At 33.7% G+C, this 26945-nt stretch overlaps 4 protein-coding genes and 1 pseudogene across 6 annotated transcripts; 2 read left to right on the top strand and 3 right to left on the bottom strand.

Moving 5' to 3' along the window:
- Positions 1–3803: 3803 nt before the first annotated feature.
- On the bottom strand, positions 3804–7854 carry LOC103864873 (annotated as a pseudogene).
- A 5530-nt stretch (positions 7855–13384) lies between these two features.
- LOC103863737 (protein CHLOROPLAST IMPORT APPARATUS 2) lies at positions 13385–19069 on the top strand. Of its 3 annotated transcripts, none has more exons than XM_033284442.1 (4): positions 13385–14282; positions 14356–18216; positions 18525–18683; positions 18823–19069. In XM_033284442.1, the coding sequence occupies exons 2-4, from the start codon at positions 17281–17283 to the stop codon at positions 18874–18876; spliced, it is 1149 nt and encodes a 382-aa protein (XP_033140333.1). In that variant the 5' UTR covers positions 13385–14282; positions 14356–17280; the 3' UTR covers positions 18877–19069. The 3 variants fall into 3 exon arrangements, with proteins under 3 accessions (XP_033140333.1, XP_033140339.1, XP_009139739.1); XM_033284448.1 differs by having other exon boundaries at positions 13385–14650; positions 14742–18216; XM_009141491.3 differs by having other exon boundaries at positions 13385–18216.
- LOC103863768 (B3 domain-containing protein REM9-like) lies at positions 13884–14770 on the top strand. Its single transcript, XM_033287452.1, has 3 exons — positions 13884–14282; positions 14356–14650; positions 14742–14770. Exons 1-3 carry the CDS (start codon positions 13884–13886, stop codon positions 14768–14770), a joined length of 723 nt encoding a protein of 240 aa, XP_033143343.1.
- Positions 19070–19266: 197 nt separating the features above from the next.
- LOC103863748 (peroxidase 43) lies at positions 19267–21563 on the bottom strand. Its single transcript, XM_009141500.3, has 4 exons — positions 21228–21563; positions 20981–21163; positions 20740–20902; positions 19267–19871 (listed from the first exon to the last, which is right to left on the bottom strand). The coding sequence occupies exons 1-4, from the start codon at positions 21438–21440 to the stop codon at positions 19450–19452; spliced, it is 981 nt and encodes a 326-aa protein (XP_009139748.1). The 5' UTR covers positions 21441–21563; the 3' UTR covers positions 19267–19449.
- A 23-nt stretch (positions 21564–21586) lies between these two features.
- Positions 21587–26822, bottom strand: LOC103863759 (phosphatidylserine decarboxylase proenzyme 3). Its single transcript, XM_009141510.3, has 21 exons — positions 26287–26822; positions 26124–26203; positions 26021–26045; positions 25879–25938; positions 25715–25783; positions 25384–25473; positions 25259–25309; positions 24862–24945; positions 24584–24675; positions 24326–24478; positions 24144–24228; positions 23836–23947; positions 23617–23717; positions 23487–23534; positions 23063–23209; positions 22835–22930; positions 22659–22733; positions 22480–22572; positions 22237–22323; positions 22093–22143; positions 21587–21927 (listed from the first exon to the last, which is right to left on the bottom strand). Exons 1-21 carry the CDS (start codon positions 26470–26472, stop codon positions 21802–21804), a joined length of 1911 nt encoding a protein of 636 aa, XP_009139758.1. The 5' UTR covers positions 26473–26822; the 3' UTR covers positions 21587–21801.
- Between the last annotated feature and the right edge of the window lie 123 nt (positions 26823–26945).

Below are 26945 nucleotides of genomic sequence, written 5' to 3'. Positions count from 1 at the left end.
GCGGCGCGTGTCGCGGCGCGTGGGGGTCTGTTCTTCTTTCTCACTGTGACCTTTGCAGTGGCTCCAGTTATACCGGTTTGTGCTCCTAGCTGTGTCCGAGGTGCTGCTCGGCTTCTCACTCTCAAATAAGGTATGCGGTCGGGTTCTTAGCTCTTACTTTGGGTTTGGACCTTGCACTACAAGAAAACAGCGGTATTCTGACCGACGTTCCGACGGAAAATGAATTCCTCGGAATATACCGAGGAATGTCCGAGGCAATTCCGAGGAAACCCAAAATTTGGCTTCCTCAGAATTTCCTCGGAATATACCGACGGAATTCTGAGGAAAATTCATTTCGTCGGAATATTCCGACGGAATACCGAGGAAAATAGTATTCCTCGGAAAAAACCGATGAATTCCGAGGAAATATTATAGACGTTAGAGAGCCGTTGGAGAGCCGTTGGGGGGATTTTAAAAATTCCGAGGAAATTCCGAGGAAAAGGAATGTATAATCAAACACTTTTACGATTGCATGAACGAAAACCACACAACATAAGAGAAACACTTATACACTTTAACAAACGGTAAAGGGAATACTTACAATTATTTTTGAAATGTTGTTATTTCATGGTTTATGATCATCTATACAAAGAATCCTCAATGGTATGCATTATAATTGTATAAGAAATGAAATACGGCGAAAATAATCGATGTTTTGAAACCCCAAACCCTGGTTCCTCAGAATTTCTTCGGTAAATTCCGAGGAAATTCCGAGGAAACCTGGTTCCTCGGAATATTTTCATTTAACCGGGTAAACCAAGCCGCCAAATATTTCGCGAAAATTGAATTAATGATTTCCGAGGAAATTCCGACGGATATAGTAAATATTTCCGAGGAAATTCCGACGGATAATTTCCGTCGGACCCCTCATTTTATTAGGTCGAACCCGACCTTCTTCCCCATTTCTCTCCGCCGCACTCTCTCTTTCCCCTGCGATTTCGTCGACTCCTCTCTTCTCCCTTGCGATTTACGGCGCTTTCTCTCTTCTCCCTCGCGATTTCCACCCTAATCCTCATGTATGAACCCTATCCCACTCTTTTAGGTTAGATTTGTATGGTTTTTAAGTAGATTTGATGATTTTGGAATGAGATTTATAGATTTTGTTAGGGTGGATGGTAGATTTGTGTAAAATCGAGTTTGATTATGTATTTCACTTGATTTGAATTTTTTTTTTTTAGTTTTTATTAATTTTGTGGTTATAAAAATCGAATTTGTAATTATATATATATATTGAAAACGTTTTTTGTATATAAAATTTATTTTTTGCATTTTAAATTCATTTATATATTTATTAAACATTTTTAAAATCTATAAAACTTTTTTTAAGATTAAAAATCATATATATAATATTTAAAATCATTTTTTGTGGTTATAAAACGTTTTATGTATTTTATATATAAAATATAAATTTCTATATTTATTAAACATTTTTAATATTATGAAAACTATTTTTTGCAATTAATCAACATTTTAAATATTTTTAAAACTATTTTTTATAATTATTAACTGTTTTTGCGATTTATTTAAACTATTTTTTTTAATTTTTATACTATTTTATATTTATTAAAACTAATTTTGTATTTATAAAACATTTTTTTTTATTTATAAACACTATTTTATTATTTTTTGTATTTATAAAAACTATTTTGTATTTATAAAAAGATGATTTCATATTTATAAAAATATTTATATTTATTAAAACTAATTTTGTATTTATAAAACATTTTTTTTATTTATAAACACTATTTTATTATTTTTTATATTTATAAAAACTATTTTGTATTTATAAAAAGATGATTTCATATTTATAAAAATATTTATATTTATTATAACTAATTTTGTATTTATAAAACATTTTTTTTATTTATATAAACTATTTTATTTTTTTTGTATTTATAAAAACTATTTTGTATTTATAAAAAGATGATTTCATATTTATAAAAATATTTATATTTATTAAAACTAATTTTGTATTTATAAAACATTTTTTTGATTTATAAACACTATTTTATTATTTTTTGTATTTATAAAAACTATTTTGTATTTATAAAAAGATGATTTCATATTTATAAAAATATTTATATTTATTATAACTAATTTTGTATTTATAAAACATTTTTTTTATTTATAAAAACTATTTTATTTTTTTTGTATTTATAAAAACTATTTTGTATTTATAAAAAGATGATTTCATATTTATAAAAATATTTATATTTATTATAACTAATTTTGTATTTATAAAACATTTTTTTTATTTATAAAAACTATTTTATTTTTTGTATTTTAAATATGTTTTCTATTTTAATTTTAATTTTATATTTTCAAATTTCAATTTAAAAAAATAAATTTATATTTTTTTTTTAATTTTGAAAATATTCCGAGGAAGTGTATCCCTCGGGATATTCCGACGACATCTTCCTCGGAATATTCCGAGGAAATTCCGACGAACTTGTGGTCCTCGGAATTTCCTCGGAAATTCATTTCCTCGGAATTCCGTCGGAAATTTCCGAGGAATTTCCGAGGAAAAATGAAATTCCGAGGAGTTATTTCTGAGGACTTTTTCGTCGGTATGTCGTCGGAATAGCGTTATTTCGACGACATACCGACGATTTTTTCCCTCAGTATGTTGCTGTTTTCTTGTAGTGTTGCTGGTGCGGCCGTGCGGCAGTTAGTCAATCGAGCTGCTCGTTCTTCTGCGGTTTGCTTGTGGAGGGTTAGTTTTTCGGTGGTCCGTTTTCTCTAAACAGGTTCTCGGTTCAAAGGGTGTACACGGTCACGGTGGGGCGGACTGGAGGCGGCAATCTTCAGGCTGTCCTTCCGAACGACGGCATCGTCGCTAGGAGGTTCTCTCTCGTGCCGTCGGAGGTATTATATGTCGGGTGTTTTTGGTGTGCTTTGTGTTTGGATTCTTTAGGCGTTTCAGGTTTGGGTAGTGTTTTCGGAAGCTTTAGGAGCCGTTGTTTCAAGGTTTGAGGGCGCCTTTCTCTCCGGTAGCTCGCGGTGCCCGGTTCTCAACCTCGACTAGGCTCGGCTCTTTGGTCCAAGCCCGTCTTGCTGCTTAGCTGCCTTCTCCGCTTCGTTCGCCTTTGGTTTTAGGCTGTTTCCTTCCCGTTTAGTTGTTGTTTAGTTTAATTCAGTATTCCGATACTAGTAATCTTTGTAATTTCTGTCACAAATTTAAAATTTGGTATAATATTTAACATTTTACCCAAAAAAAAAAAAAAAAATTCATATCCATATGATCACATGGTATAGTATAGTGGAGTGCTCATATTTAATATTAAATATGAAAAATATAATAAAAACACCGCTAATGAAATAAAATATATATTAAAAAAAAAACATAGAATGAAGAAATAAATGGTTTGGAGAAAGACATGGCAGGTAGTTTATTGGTTTGGTGTATTTTTGTTGCACCTTCAACCCGATTCAAACCTAGTAGAATGAGGTTATTGACAAGGAAAAAGAAAGTAATTTGGAAAAGATGAAAATTTTCTTATTTCTTTGTCAATAGTTTTTGACTAAATGATTTACAACTTATTTTATACACACTCATGATCAATCTATCATAAATTATAACATATTTGAAAGAGTGCAGAATTTGATTGCATGGGGATTGATTTTTGGTGTACCCTTGTTTCTGCTGATTGTGCACTGTTCCTCACGCGATGGACAGTCTTCGTGTGTTGTCTGTCACAATAGTAATTAGGAGACATTGGGCTTGGTTTTCTGCAAGCCAATTTACAACTGTTTAAAATGTTACTTCACGACCTCTTTTCCTTTTTTTCTCCAAACTCGTGACTCTTGAGTTGTATCTAGAGTCTTACATTTTTACCAAGAAGCGTGATAGCAATAAACATAATTTGTGTAGACGTTGGTTATTTTTGCAAAAAGACTCTTTAGACCAGACAAAACTTATCTCTCTAGGTAAAATATACGTTTTCAACAAAAACAAAACGAACAGTATAATAATGAAAAAAGATGAAACTGAAAAGAAAAAAACATGAAACTGTTCTTATTTGACTCTGTCAGTAAAACATATCGAGATTTGAAAGGGAAAAACAAAAGGCACTTAGATTTATATCACACATTCAATACATTGGTTTCTAGCACTTGGTCTTTCCCTCTTTAGTATAAATGAGCCCCCTCTATAAACATAAATTGATCTGGAAATGAATTAGACCTCGAGAACAATACACAAACTGGTCTATACACCGCTCCATAAGTTTGCGCGGTCAGTGACGGCTGGGGGAAGGACCCGTGACCTGAGAGGATGCGTTTGGCCCCGTCTCTGTGCCCATGTAGCTGCTCGAGAGCGTCTCTTGACGGTTGCTCAGCTGAGGAGGGTTCACAGGTACATTGCCAGTGTCGATTCTGGCATTTCCCCCTGAAACCGAAACTGGATCCTTCTGCGTGCTGACTAACTCCTACACACACGTAAACAATAACAAAAAAGTATGTAAATTAATAAAGTGTAATCTTAGCAATTTAACGATACTATTTCACAAAAAAAAATGTATAAATAAATGGAATGTGTGTTCTTACTTGAATTAGTTGATAAGCAATTTCTACTTGAGAAAATGTGCCTTTGATTACCAATATCATTTCACCAGGATTTAGACTCTCTTCAACGATTAATATAGCTCCGCTTCTCCAACGAATGTAATTTATATTAGCTCCTCCTGAACCAATAATATCATCGGAATAGGAGATTGGAGCTCGAACTGTTTGACATACCTAGCAGGAAAACCAATTATAGAAAACGTCTTTTACTATTTCTGAGACATAAGCTTGCATGCATGCGATGATATCAAAACCATTCAGTATAAAACAAAACATAGCAAGTACGAACCTCGATAGCACTAAAAATGGGATCTTCCTGTGTAAATAAAACTCCCGAAGGCTGAACACGTGACTCCACTCGATTCTTGCCCTCCAGAACGAGAGCTTCTCTCCTTGCCAAGAGCCAGGAATCAGAATCGGTTACATTTGAGGGTTCAGCAGGGAGAGATGGATTCTTGTCAGCTAATGCTCCATCTTCTTGAAAGACTCTAGCTAGATACTAAAGATTAAAAAAAGATAATTCATAGCAAAAAAAATAAGAAACGTGACAAGCAAGGAACTAGGATAGTTTCAGACAATAAAGCTTACTTCTTCCTCAAAGAAAGGAATCACAAAATGGTCAACTAAATATTTCCTCAGGTGTCCAACAACCGCTTCTAACGCTTTTACAATCTTCAAAGCTTCCCCATGGAAAGCAACTATCCTTTCATCTTCTGCAGCATACCACGGCGTTGCATCTAGCGAAAAAAAAACGTAGCATTTTCTTATAGCCCTCATGTGAAGTATAAAGTACACAACTTCAAATACCAACAAAAGAAATCCATATGAAAATGCGTATGATGATGATAATTACCTTGTGATAAAATGCGAACTGATGCACCAGAGTTCTGTACTATTGATTTGATTATAGAACCTTGCTTTCCAATCAAAGAGAGCGCCTGCGTCCCCGGGACTAACAAGCGCACTGAAGAGTACGCACTTACAGCGTCTTGATCATCATCATCGTTATCAGGCAACCTTGCAATTCGCCTGAACACCCTGACGACTGCCTCCATTGCAGGGGACATGTTGGCTTCTGGTTTTTCCTTTCCAGATATTATCACCTACACATAAAATAAACGAGATATATTTGACATTGCGTACGATGTTTAGAAACCAAAAGTTTTGTAATTTTCCCGCCAAGAACTGAATGTTAAGACAATGATCAAAACCCTAGGAATCTTACTACATATGCTTAAGAAGCCCTAGTTCTCTCCAGTTACGGAATCGAAGTTACAATTCCAAGAGAAAACATAGAAACAGAAAAAGAAAACAATCTCAATTCCGATTTCTTTGCACACATAACAGGTCCTAAATGGAATTTGAAACAATTATTAAATGATCAGTAAATATATTTTTTAATTAATTTATAGTACGTATTAAACATTAATATTTTCAGGACCATAGACAAATGTTTTATTTTGCTATGCCTAGTTGAGACCAGTTATGTTTGCACATAGTAAATAGAGAGAGGATACTCACCAGGCGATTATGAGTCGTAACGGGACCATCGAGGACTTGGATGCGAGCACGAGTCTCCTGCCACAACTTTCTAATGAATTCTCCTTGACGTCCTGTAATAGCTCCGACCTTATGCGCCGGAATGATCAGACGAAACACGCAGTCACCAGGAAAACCTGGCCATCTCTCCGCAGCGCCAGAGTTTTCGTTAGGGAATGCGGTGGCTCTGACTCCCGAAGGTGTGAGATTTTCATTCTCGGGTAACTTTAATGGTCCGTTCTTAACGGAATCTGCGACGGCGGACATTATAAACGGCAATAAAAGAGAAGAATTAGCGAGCTAGAGAGATAAAACGATTTAGGAATGTGTATGGTTTGAGAAGTTTTTCTTCTTTTGGTCTAATGGTTTGAGAAGTTTAGTGTTATTTAATGTAATTTTACTTGGAAAGTATTTTAATAGATTTAATTAAAGTCTCTGAAACACAAGAAGTTGCTATGAATTATGGTGTTGACTTCTCTAAAACAAGTGAATTAGTTACTATGATTTTTAGTGAAATTTATTACATTTCCAAATCAATGATAAAAATAGAGAATAAGAGAAAATAATTTCATTACTTTTTTTAGCAGGCAAGTTCATTAATAAAACTATCATTGACCAATTTATGTTTTTCTAAAACAGTTTCTACTCTCAATGCAAACGAGAATCATTTATCAATCTATCTCTTATATATTAAAACATCTTATATATTAAAACAGAAACATTATAATATTTTATCTATGACACATGTCATCACTACCATAATTCTTAGAATCATTAGAGAATTAAGTTGGTCTATCTAAATATATATTATATTTTTATTAAACTAATCATAAATCATTTACTAATGCACAAAATATATTTTCTTTCTTTCCTTAGATAAAAAGAAATAACATCAAATGACCATAAACTAAGTTTATCTTCCCAATCAAACATTTTTGAATTTTATATTATTAAAATAAATTAAACAATAATATTCACGAAATAATAAAAATTTAGATTTTTTCGTATATGTTATATTTAAAACTAGATGATAATCTGCACCCTGCGTGGAGTGAATTATTTTAAAATATATTGTACTTAAATATTATAAACAACATACATTTTGTTATCAAAAACATTTTTTACATTTGATTATATAAAACTGGGCATTCGAGTACTATTTGATTCGGTTTAGATCCTTGCAGATTTGGTTCGGATCGGATCTTTGCAGGCCTGGTTTGGGTTCAGATAATTTATTTATTTATTTTTTTCCAAAAATTAAAGTTAATATATACTTGTTAAACTCATTCGGATATCTAACCAATTTTGATTAAAGTTCAGTATTTTTTTTAGATCGGTTTTGGTTTGTTTTTTTTTTATTCGGATTTTTTGCCCAACCAAATTTTTTTTTGTGACAAAATTTTAAACGAAAATGATGGTGGTTCATATTGATTTTGGGCATACAATAATTTTTAAATCAAAATACATTTTACTATGTACATGGTCCATTTAGTTAATCATTAAAAGTTGTTTTAGGCCCATTTAAAGAAAACAAGGGGAAATTACATGTTTACCACTTTCATGTTACCACTTTTCATTTTTACCACCACTAGTGAAACATTTTCAAAAATATATTCTTCATTAAGTGGCAAAAGACTCTTATGCCCTTGTTATTTATATATATAATAAATTATTATTTAAATAAAAAAATACAAAATATTAAAAAAAATATAAAAAATATAAAAAAATCAACAAATATAATTTTTTTTATGTTTTCGAAATATACTTTTTCAAATTCAAATTTTTATATAAATTGTTTTTTTGAATTTTTTTTCGAATTTTTTATTTTATTTTTTCAAATTTCTTTTTGAAAAATGAAAATTATGTTTGAAACTATTTTTTAAAATTTTTTATATATATTTTTAAGTATTTATATATTTATTAGAATCATAAATTTCACATTCCAAAAACCCTACCCCACCCCTCAACTCTAAACCCTAAGTCTAGATTAGTTAACCCTAAGGGTATAATTGTATTTTACCCTACATTAAAAGTGATGGTAAAAGTGGTTAGTGTAAACATGAAAAGTGATATTATAAATGTGGTATTTGTGGTAATTTCCCAGAAAACAATGGGTTGAACTTAAAAAGAATTACCATTTCAGATTGTCAATTGACATCTCCGAATATTCTATATCAGTGTTATGACGAATAGAAAGTGGGGTTAGGGTTAGGAAAGCAAATTTGTTGTGCAATTCATGTTCTCGCTAGGTGCTTTCAATAGCTTTTAAATAAATCTTTGTTTTATCGATTTCTTGTTAGATTTTTGAACAATATTAATTAATAAAATCTTACACATGCTGAATTGTTTTTCAATTAATATATAGGAGACTAGAGTAATCACATAAATCAACATAATACCTCTTGTTTATTTACAATATATTTCTGGTAAATAAATCAAAATAATCATTTAATTTATTTTATATGGTATATAATTATATTTCATTGATATTTACATAAATATGTAGTATATTTTAATATAAATATTTATTATTAAGACTTCCTATTCATATGGCTTTATTAACATTTGTATATTTGATGTAACAAAAAAATTTAAACTATTAATCCTAAAATTTTCGATGTGATATTTTTCGATGCAAATTTTAAAATTTAAAATATTAAAATCTCAATACTCTTTCAATGCAAATTTCAAAATTAATATATTTATGAATTTTTAAATGGTACATAGTTTAATTTAAACAATATTAAAATAGATATGTATATGTATATAAATTATTTAATATGAATATCTATTAGATAAAAATTCATATTAATACGATTTTATTATCATTGTATCTTGTTATAACAAAAAAAATTAAGTCATCGATCACAAAATTTTTAAAAGGATTTTTAACAGTTTTTGTAATTTAAAGTCGTTTTAAAAAACATATAAAAATCTACTTTTTATTATTATATGGTTAATGTAATTATTTACTTTTATTTTTAATAATATAAAATTAAATAAAAATGAGAAAGGTTACAAAAACTGTTATCAAATCTTTATTATTCATAATCATTAATTGTCATATATATGTTAATCATATTATGTAACACCATAGCTTTTATTTAAAAAAAGAATATGCTTCGAATATTTTGGGTTAATATAGTATTCCTTATCATTTAGATTTTGGACCTACAAATTATTCAATTAAGTGTCACATCATCAAGTCTCTTTTGTAATTAGTACAAAATATAAGTTACAACTTTTTAAATAATTTTTAATTAATGTATAAGAGATTTGAAAAAAATTATTTTAAATTACTAAAACTGTTAAAAGTATCACATTTAAAAATTTGTGATCAATGCTTACAATTTTTGTTATAACAAAATACAACTGATCATAAAACTATTTAAATAGAAATTTTCATTTAATAAATATTCATATATATATATATTTTTTTTTTTTTTCATCTATGTTTTCTTCTTTTAACGCCATCATCAGATGGCTCCTCGGTCTGAAATTTATGTGGTTTCGTTAGCTGTTAAAATACACATGTTTCGTCTTTGTATTTTTTTCCTCGTAGTGGTAGATTACAGCTGTATTACGTTTTGAGACGAGTCATCTTTATAGTTGTTTCCTTACTTTTAGTAGAATATTCTTAATTATTTCCCAGATATGGTTCTATTTTCGGTGGTGTTGTCGTCTTTCCAATGGTTCTGTTATTGATTCCGTTGGTGATATGTTTCATCAATCCATCTACTATGGGATCCATGAGCATCAATGAGAATAGTTTTATGCGACAGAAACCAAGCTGGTCTCACAAAGCTTAATTCTTTAATGAAAAGAGTTTAAGTTCAGGATTTGGTCCAGAAGTGGTTACTGAGGAAGCAACATAAACACAAATGGATCTTGATTCAAATGAAGTATGAACTAAAATACGTTGTCGTTTGAGCGTGTTGTGTAGGTAGTCCCGTGATGATATTCAGTTCAGCTTCTTGTAGCCCATGAGCTATATACTTTTTCCTACATACAATCTATCAGCTATATAGTACCAAATAATATTCAATATTTACTTAAATATATAGAATAATTTTTTATAAATTAATAATATTAGACTTACTCTATTTTTAGTGTTAATAGTTTAAATAATAACAAATTTTGGTTCATATTTAGAAATTAAAAATAGTTATCTTCATAATCTTATATATTTACTAAACTTTATAGATTTGCCTTCCACTCTTTTTATTAGATTTTTTGTATTCATAATTTCGGATTTATATGCGCTATAAAATCTAAACAACACAAAATATTTTAAAATAATAGTAAAGTTAGAAATGGATTTATATTTGTATTTGTAGAAACGTTAAACAATAATTATTAATTTAAGATATAAACTTGATCATATGTTTGCATATTTTTAAAAAAATTATTACTTTTATCGAGTTGTGTATATTATAAATCATTTAACTTGAACTCAGTTTATGAATTTATAAGTATTGATTTAGTGAGTATTATCTCATAGAGTTTATACTATATATACTTTAAAAGAAAATTATATATCGATTAGGTTTTGTAACCCAAGAAATCAGAGTGGTATGTTGTCTGAACTTTGATTATCTGTTTGAATGCAGACTAGCTAGCATAATTAGCGTTTTCCAAGATTAGAAACCCAATCCTCATCATGTAAAATCATTTATAAACCCTCAATTTAATAATTGGAATAAGGGAGCTTCCAATAGTAATTTTTTTTGGACTTATCTATCATGTTAACATTAATAACCTTTTTCTTCATTTACCGTAGATTTTGTTTGGTTTCCATGTAATATGTCCTGAAAGTAGCCTAAACTCTTTTGAATTTTTTTATGTAAAAGAACATAATTGAACTATATCATATATTACGATAAGGTAGGTAAATATAACCTAATTAGATGATTCACATTTCAGATGACAGTGCATTATGAATTTTACCGTAACTTGGCATATCTTATGTTTTGTATGCTTTGGAAGATTTTGGTTGATATATCTTGTCTTCATATGCAATGGGAATGAAAGGGACGTGACCTAGAAAATATCTGCTGTCTCAGAAGATACTTTATCCCTCTGCGGGTATTTTTTGTATGTAGGTTTTTAAAACTTTGCTACTTTTATTTATTTTTTATTTTTTTTTTTGATCAAGCTACTTTTATTTCTAAGTCATCAAAAGTTTAAACGGCATAAATTTTTGTTTGTATCAGAAACAATAATGCATGATAAACTAGAACTATAAATCATATAGCGCTAAAAGCCTAAAACACGAATCATCTTTATAACCGGTTGAACTACTAATATGCGAATTTGTATTTTAGTGATATTTTTTTTGAAACAAGTCTTTCTTTTTGAAACTAGTCTTCTAGTTTTTTTTTCAAATGTTTTCACATATTTTCGAAGTACTACTCTACTATATAGTCACCGCTTTCTAAAATCCGAATGCACAATTGTTTTGATCCTTTTTCCTGTTACCCGAGAACCAAATGTTATAATTTCTTACATGCACCGATTACTCTTTTAACTTTAGTCACAATATTTATAACAAAATTATTTTAATATCTTAACATTTTTACCAAAAAAAAAAAAAATTATTTTAATATAGTCTCATTAGGCGTTTATTAGTTTATAACATGTTCTTTTTGTTTTGGTCTTTGTTGTCTTATTTCTTTTATTTTTCATTGTTTGGGGTTACCAAAAAGGGTTCGAAAGGTTTATCACAAGAAATGGAAAGCAATGTGAAAAAGCAGCATTGCTGTCGCATGAGTCCCCATGCTCAATCAAATTTTGGAATTTAGGGCAAAACATACACATACATATACATATATATACGTGTGTGTGTTTACCGTAATTAATGGTCCCCTCTACACACGTACGTATATAAGAGAAGATAGTTCACTTGTTGTTTGTAACCATTTGGGTCAATCTTCTACAGTGCCCTAAGTGACTCTCAAGGGTCACATGCTTAACATCATACTTAGACATTATCACATAGAATTTTCCAGTTACCTGCAATTTTATTGGTTAATTTTCAAAAACAAACCTTAGGCCATCTGCATTAGAGAGAAACTCAAATGAGTCTCTTGCTATTAAATTTTAAACTAATGAGAAAGCGACAAATGTAAGAAGAGTATCTCAAACACAAATTAGATTCTCTCAACTTCCTTTTTATTTTTTGTATGTGTTTATTATGAGAAATTTGGTGAGAGACCCACAAGGCCACAACATATTTAACCTTGCATATTTATAGCACATTTTAAATCCTTGACTAATAAGTAATTACATCATATTAACGTCAACAATTAGTTTTCTTCGGATACCTATGAAAGGTCACATCTACCATCAAATGAGAATAAAATCCCACAAATAATATTTTTATCCAACAGTAAACACATTTAGATGACGTGACTAAGTGACAGGTTCATCAAACATCAATACTTTCACGAACCATCTGTTAGAAGATCGGTTGAAAAGTCAAATACACAGTCGAATCGTCTATTTCCATCGACCCATGATGCTTCTACACAAAAATTCGATGACTAGGTACTGGTTAGCCAATCAAAAAGCCATATCTTTTCCAATTGTACGTTATATATTTATTTTAACATTGAGAAAGACAAGAAAAAAGCAAACGATTTAATGAAGGGGCAAAAGTGAGGAAAAGAAATGAGAAGGAGAGGTCACATGTTTTCATATGAAAAGAAGTGTAATATCATAAGAAGATTCCAATAAAGAACTGGGATGGACTTTGGAGACAGTGGGCAGAGTTGGCAGACAGGTTTATCACCATTACATTTTCTCTACTAGAAAAATCCTATCTTTTATCGTTCTCCTACAATATTCATCCCATAAGCATATATATATATATATATCCATCCCATACACATTATCCAGAGACAAAAAAAAATTAAACTTGAACGTAAAAAAGGACCGGTGGGAATATAATCGGTACTATATGACAAAGACAGCCTGAAGTATTCAAATTATTCACTAGGCATTCAAAATTCACACAAAATATATGGAAATAATTTGAGAAAATCTAAGACCACCCGCATCGGGGGTTTATGAGAGAGTCATGGGTTCGGTATCATAGGCCTTATCGATTAAAAGAAATGAATAAATGGATTTCAACCCGTGAACCGGGTCTTCCAAGTGAGTCTGTATGATACGGGGTCATGCCACGCGGCGCAGAGGGAGTGGCTACGCGATCGCGCGGGTTGACTGCGAAAAAATGGGTTTCGCATGAAAGATCCCATTTTCCCTTCTCTCTTCGAAATCTAGGGTTTCTCCGTCTGTGAGGCGATTTCGTGTCGGGGTCCAGAGCCGGAGATTTTCTCGATCAATTCGTCGTCGGAGTCACTCGTAAACGCTCTCAGGTGAGTCTCAATCACTCCGAGGACGAGATAGCTTCGATTTGATCTCGGGAGGTTTCTAGGTTAAGGAAGTCGATTTTGGGATTTCGTCTTAGAGTGGGAAATCGAGAAGGGGGTTTCGATTTCTTGGTCAAAATCGACATACAGTTTCTTTTTAGGGTTCGTTTATCATGGATTTCATTTCGATTTGGGGGTTTCGTGTAAGGGTTCGAAATGTAAAAGGGGGTTTTAATTTAGGACATGCATATAACCGGACTTGGCTCTTTTAGAATTGTTCTGTGGTCTTGTGTGGTCTATAGTAGTTTGATGCGATTTTTTAAAATTGGAACTCGATTAATACATGTAATTGGAACTCGATTGTTGCAGATGGAAACTCCCCGAAAACCTCATTTCTTCAAGCCTCTTCTTCCTGGTTTTCAAAGTGGCGTCGCAATACCACTTGACTTCTACTCAAAACACATACAAGGGGCTGAGATCAATAAACCATGGAAGCTAAGATCGGACGCTTCGGATCAAATTTGGGAGGTGATCCGAGAAGGCAGGACACTCACCAAAGGTTGGAAAGAGTTCACCGAAGCACATGATCTTCGAATCGGTGACATTGTCATCTTCAAACACGAAGGAGACATGGTCTTTCATGTGACTCCTTTTGGTCCTAGCTGTTGTGAGATTTTGTGGTCCGACGCGGATGATGCTCCTACTTTCTCATACGACTACTGCTTCTTGGCTGAGGTTACTCCTACAAATCAAAAGGACGACAAAATGGTGAGTAAAATTTAGTTATTTATTGTGTGATTCTAGTACTGCTTCTTGGCTGATGTTATGTATGTGTTTGTAGTTTCTTCCTGTGGAAGCTATGAGGTGTGGTGCTTTGAACCAACAATGCAAAGAGGTCAAACTTGTCAACAAGGAGGGAAAGTCATGGACTGCGCGCTTCGGATTTAGCGAATCAGACGGCGCATATTACATCAGCAGAGGGTGGAGAAAGTTCTGTCGTGATAACAGATGCACCAACGGAGATTTGTTTGTGTTCAACGTGGTTGGAGACGGGACGACAACTCCATTACTGTGTGTATGTCCGGAAAGGAAGGAGTGTACTGAACTACTGATCAAGCACTTCAGCAGAATCGATGGTAAGTCTTCTCATTTGACTTGTTTGTGTTGTCTATATCTTCAATGTTACTACTTTGCTTCTGCTTTAACTTGTGTTCTCTTCTTCTACAGGTAGCATTGCTTCTACCTCACGAAATTAGATGGCTCTTTTGCGGTCTTTCCTCTCTATCATCTTAACTTGTTTCTTTTTGTTTCATTAGCAACTTATCAACTTATGTATTTCGGTTTGTAAAACTTGAATGGTTTTTCTATGTGAACTTTTATCCTAAGTTAAACATTCTCGAACTTAATTCCTTTGTTGAATGCGTAGACTGATCATCGAACAAAATGTTTCTATGAATTGAATTTAAGTTAAGAAACAACATAAAATTTTAAAACATAGCTTTTATACATTTGAAAACACAAACCAAAACTTAAACTCCAAAACTAAAACATAGGTTGAATAAAATGTTTTCATAAATTTTATAATATATTTTAATATTTTATTCATGTATTCTGAATAATTTTAAATTTAAAAAAAAATAAAAAAATATTATTATTTTATTCCTATGAACTCGTTCTTCGGATTCACTAATGCAAAAAACTACAAATTCGGGTTCATAACTGTTCATGGACCCACAAAAAAATATTAAAAAAATTTGGTAAACCCCAAAGTGGGGTTCACCAATGCTCATGCTCTAATGAGCCCATTTAACCTAATGAGGCAAACGTATGATTGCCATATGCCACATATTACGTACCTCCGGATGAGACCAAATTGTTCATTCTCTTCCTCTCTCCACATTTTCATTTTATTAACACTAAATCTGAAAAAGTACGAGTTACTCAAAACTATAATCAATAGATTCAATACTATAGTTATTAATTTACCAAATTTTTTTTTTAGATTTCTCTATTCAAAATGTATCTTTTATAAGAAAATTAGTTGATTTTACCGGATATACATTAATCAAATTTTAGAATTTGGCTTTCATATTATTTTTATTATAGTATTTCTTGTATATAAAATATGTTTCATAGAATTTAAATGTGGTTTTAGATATAATTTTACTAAATATCATCAAAATATATTGAAGTGACTTGAAAATATATAGATAATTATGTTGTGAATATGAACAAACAATATAATGTTTTGTTTATACTTATATAAATTATATATAATAAAATATTAATTTGTAATTTTAATGAACCTTATATTTATATGGGATTTTTCTTAAAAAATATTAACTTATTATTTATCGATTTGTCTCATATTTTAAACTCGTCCAACTCAAAACCAAAAAATATTAATTTATCATGTTTATTAATTTACCAAATATTATTTTTTATAATTTTTATGTATAACTAAAGAAAACTATAGCTATCGTTTTAGTGTTTGAGGGTGTCAGCCTAGTCTTTGGTTTTCTAGGGATGTCTGACACTAAACTTATATCCGAACCAATAAATCAAAATAAGAAACAACAGAGGTGCTTTTGTTTTGATATAAACAAAAAAAAATAACAAGAATTAGAAAGAGTTCCAACTTGGGACAAATATTTATAAAGGGCTCAATAGTTATAACTTCTTTCTTTTTAGAAAAAAAAAATAATAATAAACGAACCTAAGCAACTAGGCAACTAGCTATCTTCATCGTAAGTAAACTCATTTGGAAGAGAGGGTCAAAACGTTTCCTAGTTCTTTTTTTAAACGTTTCCTAGTTCGTGTAAAAGAAAAGCACTACGTCACTACAGAAATCTAATACATGCAATTAGATCATGCCACGTACATAGATAAGGTGACATGTTGTATGTTTTTAACATACAAAGCCGAAAATGTTTTTACAAGTGGGTGGTTTATGATTTTTACTAAAAAGTAGTATTTCCATTCTCCTGCAGAATTAATCTAACTTGAATTTTGTGTTCTTTAGAAATTCACGAAATTATCTTCCAACGACATACATTTTGTTTCAAACCATACTCTTACATTTTTCACTAACACTAAGTTTTACTTTTCACCTTTTTTTTCGCCGACTTATGGAGGATTTTTTTTTCACAAACCAATTAACAAAGAGCCTCCATTAATTCGACAAGTACTAGTATATAACTTTGACAAACCCTAACGGATCTTTTCTCTTTTCTTCTCGTGACTCTCCCAATCCAATCGGCCACTCTCTCTCTCTCTCTTGTCTCTAATCTTTAGATGTTCATTGGTTTTCTTTCTTTCTTTCGTTCTTCTAGGTGTTGAATGAACATCTCTCTTTATCTTTTTTTTTTTTCCTTTCTAGTATACAAAATCTTTCTATTTTCTCCTTAAAGTGTTGACCTTTTGGCTATATTTAGTAAACAAAGATTTTGTCAGAGGGTTTAGGGTTTAGCATCATCATCATCAACCCTACAGAAAACACACAAAACAAACAAATCCAGTTTCGCTTCCCAAAGCTCCCTATTATAATAACTCTTCTATAAAAGGAAACCTTAAAAAGCTTCCCTCTCTCTTACGCACGAACAGTAGAGTTCGTACGATTCTCAGAACTTTTCTGAATCGAAAGTTTTTTCTCTTTTTTTTTTTTTTTTCATTTTAAGTTAACTAAAATTTAATCTCATCCTCAAATCCAACAGTTATCAAGCTGATAAGTTAGAGTCCTCTGTTTCTCTTTCTCATCGGCAGAGACATGTCATCTTGTCTAAGTGGCGGCGGCGCGTATACCTTCGAGTTGGAAATGATGAAGTCTCCGCCGTCGAGAACCACCGCCTCATCCTCACACAACACTCATTCACCGTCATCTACAATCTCCGAGTCAAACTCTCCTCCACTCGCAATCTCCACAAGAAGGCCAAGGACTCAACGGAAAAGACCGAACCAGACTTACGACGAAGCGGCTGCTCTTCTCTCAACCGCTTACCCAAACATCTTCTCATCCAAGAGAAAATCTCCGTTGAGTCCTCTGTTTCTCAGCGACTACGACGAAGCTTCTCAGTTACTTCTACCGTTTGCGTCAACCGAGGAGCCAGGTTTCTTGTTCAGTCCCACTACACAGACAAAACAAGATCAGTTCTTGGAGCACTATGAAGTCAGTTTGGTGAATCGGTTTGGAATATTAGAAGATTTTGATGCTGAGTCGATTTTAGATGAAGAGATTGAAGAAGGGATTAACAGTTTCATGGGGAGCATTGAATCCAACGACGGAGAATCTGGTTTTGCCGGTATCGACCCGTTAGGGGAAATGACGATGCTTCCTTGGCACGGAAGCTCCCTGGGGTTGAGGAACTCTCTCCGGGAATGCGACGATGCGAGCTTGTGGATGTTTCCCACCGTGGAACTCGAACATATCTCGCCGAGAATTCAGACCACTATAACCACTGCAGCAGCTGATGACGGTAAACCCGTCGACGTGAGTAGTAGCAAGAGTAAGACGGTGGCGAGAGAAGAGAAAAAGAAGAAGAAAAAGAAAGTTGCTGCTGCTGCGGCGGCGGATTTAAAGACAGAACAGAGAGTGAGTCCGTTTTTGAAGCTCGACTACGACAGGGTTTTAGAAGCTTGGTCGGATAAGGAGTCGCCCTTCTCCGATGAGATTCTTGGCTCGGAAGCTGCCGGAAGCGACATCCATGTACGTTTACTTTTATTATAATAAACTCTCATTCAGATTTGCATTTGAAAAAAGTGTTGTTGTCTTTTAAAAAAATCTAATATGTTTTTTTATAACCAATTTTAGGAAAAATTCATTACAAATCTCTTTTGAGTATTTGAAATCTGACAAGAACTGAAAGTGGTTTCTTAACTAACTCCTAGTTATGTTCTATTGGTTCGCTAATCTTTTCAAACGAGTCAACTTTTAAAATTCTTAAAACAAAAGTCAATGCTTCTACGAGGGAATTATAGTGAAGGATGAACTAATGTGTGAGGGTTTTGGGACAGGCAAGGTTGGCTGAGATAGATTTGTTTGGAGAAAGCGGAATGAGAGAAGCTATTGTGTTGCGGTATAAAGAGAAACGGAGGAACCGGCTCTTCTCCAATTCCAAAAGAATCCGATATCAAGTCCGCAAACTCAATGCTGATCAAAGACCTCGTATGAAGGTACATATATACATCTATGTTAAAATATTTATATTGACGATTAGGGTAAAATATTGATACTAATGTTAACAAATTTGAAATTTGAGCTGCGAATTAGGACAAAAATTCTAATGATAACATTGTTTATGTTCATCGACAGGGACGATTTGTGAGAAACTCCAACATAAGGAACTTGGGTGGGTTACGGTTATAAGAAGAAGTGTCGAAAGTACTTAAGCCCTTTTATTCCTCTCTTTTTTTTGTTGGATACTTTTGGTTTCGCCTTCTCCATCTTTGTTCTTATCTTTACTGACTCCTCTTGTTTTTTTGGTCCTAAGGGAATGGGGAAGATAGATTAGTTGATTCGAGAAAGTAAAAAATCAGAATGAATAAAACTTCTTTTGTCTTTTGTTGGAAACCACGTGACGAGATTATGGATTCATATTTTTCAACACTATTAACGTCGAGGATACATAGCATTTTAAATTTTAAATTATTATTTTTACAAGAACATTAGAATTTTTTGTTCAAAAAGTACTAGAGTTCAAAATATTGTCCATCCGCTTTAATAGCGTTTGTTGTGTCTCGCATAATGAATCACGCATTAATAATCCAAACTTTAGACATACTTTTGAATCGAAGATCAAAACATTTTTTTTTTTTACAAATGAACCAGTTTTCTAACCTCATTACGCGTAGAAGAGAATTAATATATAGATAGTATGGAAGACATACTATATATATTACAATTTTTTCTAAGAAATTAACCACTTAAAATCTTACTGTCTCAATTGAAAGCCGAGCAAACCCGTCGAATCTCCCCATTAGAACCAGTCTTCACATTAATCTTCCCCATCTTCACCATCGCCTTGACGAAATCTGATTCGAACGATGGGCCAAAGAGCGGATTTAGCAACCCAACATAGGAATTAACGATCCGGCGGGTTGCTTCATCCTCGTAGAGACCAGCGTCGGTCTGAAGCACCGCAAAACCATCCTTTATATTTTGTAGAATCTGCTTGTCGAATACCCGCTCACTGGACCGGTCCATTGGTATCCGGGTGTTTACGTCACCATTTTGTGGGCACTGAGTGGTTAGTTCGGGTAAAAATACTGGATTGATGGTCGGGTCAGGCTGGCCACCGGGTAAGAAACTGTAGAGACGTTTGGTCATGAAGAAGCAGGCCGTTGTGCCGATAGTGTGAGCAGCTGATTATAAGGTAAAGAATAATTATCAGGACAAAAGCAAAGTGGTGTTGAGTTATCCATTAATTCTTTTGATTTCTTAAAGCTAGCTAGGAGCACCTTTTCCCTATCAGAATGTTCTAATCATGTACTTGAAATGCAGATAAATATCAAAATAACAAAATGAGTCGGACCAAGTTTAATGCACATGAGTCATGAACACGGGTGATCTTGAGTGTGATAGACTTCGTGCATGTTGATTGATTTATATATTTTCTGTGACACGTGCAAGTCGATTTAAGGGTCCCATAACGTAACCATTAACATTTGCCGATGGTAAAGCAGGCCTGTTTCCGTGTGAATCTTAACATCTACGAGGCATGCCAGCTTTAGTGGGGAAAGAGGACAGATAATCAACACATTTTTTTTTGTTAAAATACAAATTTGTTAAATCAACGAGGCATGTTCATTTTAGTAAAATGTAAAATTTCTTAAATCAATGCCTAAAGTAAGTACAAATTTTCACTTTCTTTTCCCCCTAACAGCGATTTTTTTTTGTTTAAAAAAACAACAACGAATTTTCAATTCTTTTTAAAATTAGGAAACTACTAGCAAAAGTATAGATACAGAGATTTTATTTCACAAATTCACCATCTAAAATTTTCATAAAACCTTTCTTTTCCTGAAGAAAATATTACTGACATAGTTTGGAAAAAATCCAGTAATTTAGTCACGTGCGTGACATCAATACGAAGAAAGGAAGAACATGCAAAACACATCACGGTTTTCGGAAATGAAAGTTAGACTTCGTACCAAAAACCTTGAGTAATTCCACACCACCAAACAAACATGAATGAGAGAGAAAAGAATAATAGAAGAAGAGGACACATACCACTGAGAAGAACGAGTTCTTTAGCGTGAAGTCCCTTCTGCATGAACTTATCTTTAAGTATCTCTATCGAGTCACTAACATCCGGCATGTCCTTAGCCAGCGACAAGTTCGAAACCCGACCGTCTCTCCGCCCGGTTGGCACCTCATACGCCGGTCCATTCGCCTGTATATGATGAATCGATCAAAACGGAGAAGTGTATAAAGAAAGATCAGAAGGTTTTCATGTTTTTTTTTTTGTTACCAAAGATATTGCATCACGTGCAGCCAAGGCAACAATGTCTGCGCACGAGACAACACCAGGACATGCAGCTTCAACCTCCGCCTTGACAGCTTCTATTATCTCAAATCCTCTAACGCCTTCATGCCCGAACGCAAACTTCTCAGAGATTGCTCCGTTGTCCACGAGGATCGAGCCGTCACATCCCTGAAAGTGTGTGTTAAAAACTTCTGAAGGAAAGCAGTGACGGAGAAGGAAAGTTGCTTTGTACCTCGACAAAGCAATCGTGAAAATGGAGGCGGAGAAGTATGGCTGGGAGGTTTGGGTCGGAAAGAGAAGCTCCCGAGACAACTCTTTTGACGATTGACTCGGCTTGAGGGCATGTATTGGAGTAAAACCCGACTTTGAGATCAGCAACAGAGATGCCGAGGAAAATTATGACCAGAGACAAAGCTAGATTAACCTTAGCCTTTGTCCACACCATTTGTGATTTTAGTGAACTCAGCTCAACAGAGAATGAGATTCACAAATGGAGACAGAGAGTTAGAGAGAGGTGAAAAAAGAAAGAGAGATGCAGAGAAAGCCTCTTTATTAGAACAAGTTATAAAGAAAGACATGTGTTTCGCCCTATTTGCATGTAAAATTGTCATCTAGCATTAAAAAAACGAAACACAGTAAATATTAACAAGTACCAATGCCCGGGACATACTGGTGTTTATATATACAGAGCAAAGTCATTGCGTATCAAACAAAAGAGGATTTGAGTTTCTCAAGGAAAAAAGGAAAACTAAAACAAAGCAAACCAAACCGAAGCAGATCATCGGTATCTTTGAGTTTGAAGTAGTTCAGGATTCAAGAGAACAGTTTTCCAGCTTCGGAAAGGAGACACCTAGTTGCATTCCAACAGTAACTAATGTCTCCAAGGACCTAGCGCTGTTTGCTAAGAGATCCTCATCAATCTTAATCGAGTCCTGCAGTACGTATCACGTGAAAGGCAGAAGCTTATACTTCAATTTTTCGGTTTTAGCTTTAGAGAGATGAAGTATGAAGTATTATCACACTGGTGCAATTTTAAGATTCATTTTTTTTTGGGTATATATTTAGCATACAGAAGAAAAACAAGGTTAGAAACTAACCTTTTCAAAGACGCATATAACAGTGCTTCCACCAAATGAAAAGTAACCAAGCTGGAAAAAGTAGAAAGTTAAATTAGTACTCGCTTGTATAAGAAGCTTTTCCGTATCTTTTCATATATTTTTTTAAAAATACAGAATTGTTACCTCGTCCCCTTTCTTTATATGGTCTCCCTCTTTTCTAACGAAGGTGATGCTACCAACCATTGTAGCTCCAATCGCAACAAATGCCACCTTTTACAGACAATAAGGTGATGTCAAGTTTCGTAATAAGACCAGATTGCATTATATAGCTGCGTATAAACTACAGCATCAATGAGTTCATAGCAGCAAGCACAGTTCAGCACAGAGAGAAGGAAGATAATGAGAGAGTTATGCGGGATGACAAACCTTTCCAAACTCTGCTGTTGATATCATTACGACGGTCCGTTTATTCTCAGTGAACACATTACAGTACTTGCTATTCACTGCAATCGGATTAACCTAAAAAGCAAGGAAACAAAAATAAGAAAAGGAAGAGAAGATTGGAAACTCTTCAACTTAAAAAGGGAGATGGGGTAAGTACATACTGTATATAAGCTTCCAGGAACGTCGACAAACTTTTCAATGACGCCCGAAACAGGAGAATGAAAACGATGATAGTCCTGTAACAGATCAATAAATGCATAATAAAGAGATGGAACAAAAACGACTGTAACATTCTAGCTTTAGGTCGAAAGACATGAAACATGCAGTCTTGTCGCACCTGTGGAGCCAATCGGAATATCACCAAAGATCCATCAAGGAAAGCATCTGAATCCACATCCTTCCCAAGGAGGCCTTTAATGGAGAACTTGCGGCCCTACAAAACGATTGAATATTTTAGAAATAAAGCAATTATCAGCTGCATCACTTATCTTAAGAGTTAATCATTTGTTACAGATGCGGAGCTTGTAGAATTGTTATATTATAGCTACTATAGAGGCCGGTTTACCTTAATCCAGAACCGCGTGCTATCATCTACCGACTGAAACGCCATTAATCGACAATCAGCAGCTGATACAGCAACATCCTCCCGATCAGTGCACGCAATTGGTCTTGCACCAGGCTTTAACTCCCGTATGAAGAATTCATTGAACGTCTGCAAGTGAAAAGACCATCTTTCAAATCCATGAAAGGTTCACAAGCTTATAGTTAACTAAATTATCAAAGAGGTGTCTTCCCCTTCCTAGATAAAACCGGCAAATGATTTAGCTTAGATTTACCTCAAACTTACTTCTATAGATACCTTAGCCACAGACTAATATGATTTTCTTAAAAAGTCATACCGCAAACCGTCTTTGGTTAGATCTCAAGGTCCAAGAACTACCAAAATATTAATTTTAGTTATAGTGATACCATGAGTTGCCTTTGCATACCTTAAAATGGTCTAGCGGATACTTGACTTCAGCCATGTTTATTTGATCCTGCAACAGACAAATGATTCAGTTTTCGATGTTCAAAAAAGTCACAAAATGTAACCAAACGGCTTAAAAGAGGATCTTATACCTTGAAAAACTCGAGAAAGCTGGGTATATTTTGAGCAGATTCAGCTGTGTTCATTTTCTTCCCCTGCTTCTCAGAAAGGTTCTGCAAAATCTCTTTTGCTCCTGCATCAAGGAGGTCGATCCAGAAACCAGAATGAATACAAGAATGTGTAGCTTGTTGGAACATTGTAGAGGTACTACTGCTAGGTGCATTATAGAAGTGAAGGAACCAGATTTTTACCTTGGTCCATAAGCCCGAGTCCAATTTTTGACTGGTAAATAGCTCTCATCGACATAACAATCTTTGAATCAATCAACTCTTCAACGAGCCTCTTAGTCTTCCTATCAATCACCTATAGCAAATAAAGTACATATATGTATATTTTAGTGCATTTGCTGAGAATTATAAGATACTCATACGAAAACCAAAAAAAAATAGGCTTCCCCCAAGCCCGGATTTTCTGAAGTTAAAGAGTTTAAAGAATACAGGAAATCAGATAACTTCATAATCGGCCTCCATATTAGTTACACAAACAAAAGGGAAGTTACCACAATATGTGAAGCACTTGAACCAGTATTCAAACCAACATCATAAGTTGATAGATGAGTCCATTCACTTAGTTTGAACATCCACCTGATGAAATGTTAAACGTTTAAAGGATCAGCAAGCCAAGAATATATAAATGATTTTGAATGGCTGATTAAAACCATAAAAAGGGGAAAACTCTAACCCATATGAAGCCTGCCTATCAGTCAAGAACCCTCCGGTCATTTGATTACCAGTTCCTTCGTCAAAACAAAGAGTCATATGGATCATTGCGTTGAGCTTGTCAGACAGTTGAAGAGCCTCGCCGCAGACCGGACAATTATTTATAATTGGCTCTCTGCAAAAGATGCATGCAGAATGAGTGAGATTCAAGGATGTAATGGGGAACAATAATATGTATAAACAGAAGTTATCAACATAGCAATGCATAGAATGTTATTACTTTTCTTGTTGAACGGCAAGAAGTGCAGCCAACTCATCAATCGTAACAACACCATCTCCATTAAGGTCAGCCGCTTTGAACAACTCCTCTTTCTGGTAAACAAGTGAAAAAGTCGAACAATGCCTTCAGAAAAATGCAGCAATCTAGCATTATCTACTAGAAAATGCTAAAGGGTACAACTTTTGATACTTGAAATTTAAAAGACTAACTGCCACTACACATTTGGAAGCAAACACATATGCACAAGCACGCACAACAGATAGAGGTGAAGGTCAAACCTTTTTAGAAGCCACTAGATTCCCAAAAGCATTCATCAGATCAGAGAATTCTGAGAATGAGAGATGTCCATCTTCATTATAGTCCTGCACTTAGACGAAGGAAGACTCCATCAATTCATTATAAAGGCTGCAGGAGGCCATAATTTTCCGTAGAAAAACTGCTTAAGAAGCAATTGAAAGGAAGATGGTAGCTCATAGGCTATTAAATGAAAAAGAAAAGCGTCGCATCAAAATAAAGAGAAACAATAAAAACGAACAGAAGGGAATTTGATTAAAGGATGTACCAGGTCTTTATCACCAATCATTAAAACATTTCAAGAAAACTAAAGATGTAGCAAAGAGGATAACATCACAAAACCAGAATAAACAAAATGGAAAATAAAGTAAAGCGTAATACCACTATGGACAAAATTCGCTTCGCGAAACATGTCTCGGTTTCAACAGGATCCTGCGAATGTTAGCAACCAAAATATCAGAAACCCTTCCCACCGCATTTGTTTAAAATTTTAACATAGAGCATACCTCAACGGAACAAGAAATGAACATGCTGCCCACAACATTAGACGAGGTCGGGTCTAAAAGATCAAAAGACTTGCAAGTAGAGTCAGGTTCCTATATCACATTGTATACAAGAGAAACAACCAATCTGTCAACAAACTATTTTATCATCCACTTATCATTCAAGGCATTGCCAAAAAAATTCCCATCAACCAACGGAGGACAAGTATAAGAAAGCAACTTGCTGACACTTATAAACTGGAAAAAGTACAAAAAAAAAAAGAGAAAAACGGTAGAAGAACCTACTAAACAGCTTTCACATGAAAAATAAAAAAACAAACTTGGAACTGCTGACCTGCACTACAAACTCAAGGAGATCGAGCTCACAGTAACCGATGATATTGTTCTTCGACAGCCTATTGGTCTGCGTCAAGAAAACAAAGTCATCCCAACCGATCAATACTCAAAAGTGAAAAATATAACTAAACGCCAAGTCTGAGTATTTGATTCAGTTCACACCTCAAATACAGAGATTCTAGCCAGACTTGGTCCATTTTTCTCCAAAAGGAGCTTCTTCTCCTATATACAACACAAACCGATGATTCACAACTCTTCAAAAAAAAGAGCTGAATTGAATAACAAAAGCTTGAACTTTTCTTACCGAACTCCAAACCGGCTTATCCGTACTGCAAAAACATCAAAAAGACGGCGTTGACATTCTCAAAACTATAAAACGATTCAAGAAAATTAACAAGAGGACTTACGAATCTGAGATTCCCGTACGGAATGTTTGTTCGCCGAAGGAAACGCACGCGAGCCACTTGTCCTTGAACTTCATCTCCGCCTGCCAAAACCGATTACACAATGAGTCCATGACCATCGAATCGAATTACACGATAACGATTACTATAAGATCAAAATCCTTACGCCGATGAGAGTGAGGAGAGCAATGCCGGCGAAATCCTCTTGGCTCACAGATCTCTGAGTGGCTAATCCGGAGACGCTTCCGGATCCAGGACGGCGAAGACGGCGGCGGCTGCTGAAGGTCTGAAGCTTCTGTCGCATCTTTGATCGGCGCGACTCCTTCGTCTCCGTTGAGTTTCCGTTTCCCATGGTTGTCGAGTCTTATCTCTCGCCGGCTGTGCAGTGACCGGAGTCTCTTTAGTTTGCAAAATATCTAAATGTCACCGAGCGAGTAGTTGAAGATGAATAATCACACTTATTAATACTTTTTGTTTTCTTTATAAATAATAATAAATTACATTCGACCGTCTCTTTTGAGTTTTTTTTTTTATTGAAATCAATGTTTATGAACTATGTAAGTAATTTATTTTAGCTTTAGTTCTTTCTTTTTTTTTAAAGGGATTTTGTTTTTTTTTAACTTAGTTATTAGAGATAAATTATTGAAATTGACATGGATTTTAATATATCAGAATAATAAATACACTATCTTAGTACACATAAAATATAGAGTATTATTTATAGGTAATTCATTTCTTAATATTTTTTGGAAAAATATTAATTATAAAATTTCAAGTTGATGAATATAGTTATATCAAATTTGACTTCGCCTTATTTGTGGTGAA

Source organism: Brassica rapa, chromosome A01, assembly GCF_000309985.2.
Source record: "Brassica rapa cultivar Chiifu-401-42 chromosome A01, CAAS_Brap_v3.01, whole genome shotgun sequence".
Lineage (NCBI taxonomy): Eukaryota > Viridiplantae > Streptophyta > Magnoliopsida > Brassicales > Brassicaceae > Brassica > Brassica rapa.
The sequence above is the reverse complement of the archived record's forward strand: the minus strand, read 5'-3'. Positions and strand labels throughout refer to the sequence as shown.

What these genes read in the sequence shown, in the direction of transcription:
- LOC103863768 (XM_033287452.1), top strand. Translation starts at nt 13,884, where the DNA reads ATGGAAACTCCCCGAAAACCTCATTTCTTCAAGCCTCTTCTTCCTGGT. An exon ending in ATCAAAAGGACGACAAAATG is followed by an intron (nt 14,283 to 14,355) that starts GTGAGTAAAATT and finishes ATGTGTTTGTAG; the next exon opens with TTTCTTCCTGTGGAAGCTAT. An exon ending in GCACTTCAGCAGAATCGATG is followed by an intron (nt 14,651 to 14,741) that starts GTAAGTCTTCTC and finishes CTTCTTCTACAG; the next exon opens with GTAGCATTGCTTCTACCTCA.
- LOC103863737 (XM_033284442.1), top strand. Translation starts at nt 17,281, where the DNA reads ATGTCATCTTGTCTAAGTGGCGGCGGCGCGTATACCTTCGAGTTGGAA. An exon ending in CTGCCGGAAGCGACATCCAT is followed by an intron (nt 18,217 to 18,524) that starts GTACGTTTACTT and finishes GTTTTGGGACAG; the next exon opens with GCAAGGTTGGCTGAGATAGA. An exon ending in ATCAAAGACCTCGTATGAAG is followed by an intron (nt 18,684 to 18,822) that starts GTACATATATAC and finishes GTTCATCGACAG; the next exon opens with GGACGATTTGTGAGAAACTC.
- LOC103863748 (XM_009141500.3), bottom strand. Translation starts at nt 21,440, where the DNA reads ATGGTGTGGACAAAGGCTAAGGTTAATCTAGCTTTGTCTCTGGTCATA. An exon ending in TTCACGATTGCTTTGTCGAG is followed by an intron (nt 21,164 to 21,227) that starts GTACAAAGCAAC and finishes ACACACTTTCAG; the next exon opens with GGATGTGACGGCTCGATCCT. An exon ending in AGAACTCGTTCTTCTCAGTG is followed by an intron (nt 19,872 to 20,739) that starts GTATGTGTCCTC and finishes CCTTATAATCAG; the next exon opens with CTGCTCACACTATCGGCACA.
- LOC103863759 (XM_009141510.3), bottom strand. Translation starts at nt 26,472, where the DNA reads ATGGGAAACGGAAACTCAACGGAGACGAAGGAGTCGCGCCGATCAAAG. An exon ending in CTAGAATCTCTGTATTTGAG is followed by an intron (nt 25,784 to 25,878) that starts GTGTGAACTGAA and finishes TTCTTGACGCAG; the next exon opens with ACCAATAGGCTGTCGAAGAA. An exon ending in ATCCGCTAGACCATTTTAAG is followed by an intron (nt 23,210 to 23,486) that starts GTATGCAAAGGC and finishes TTTCACTTGCAG; the next exon opens with ACGTTCAATGAATTCTTCAT.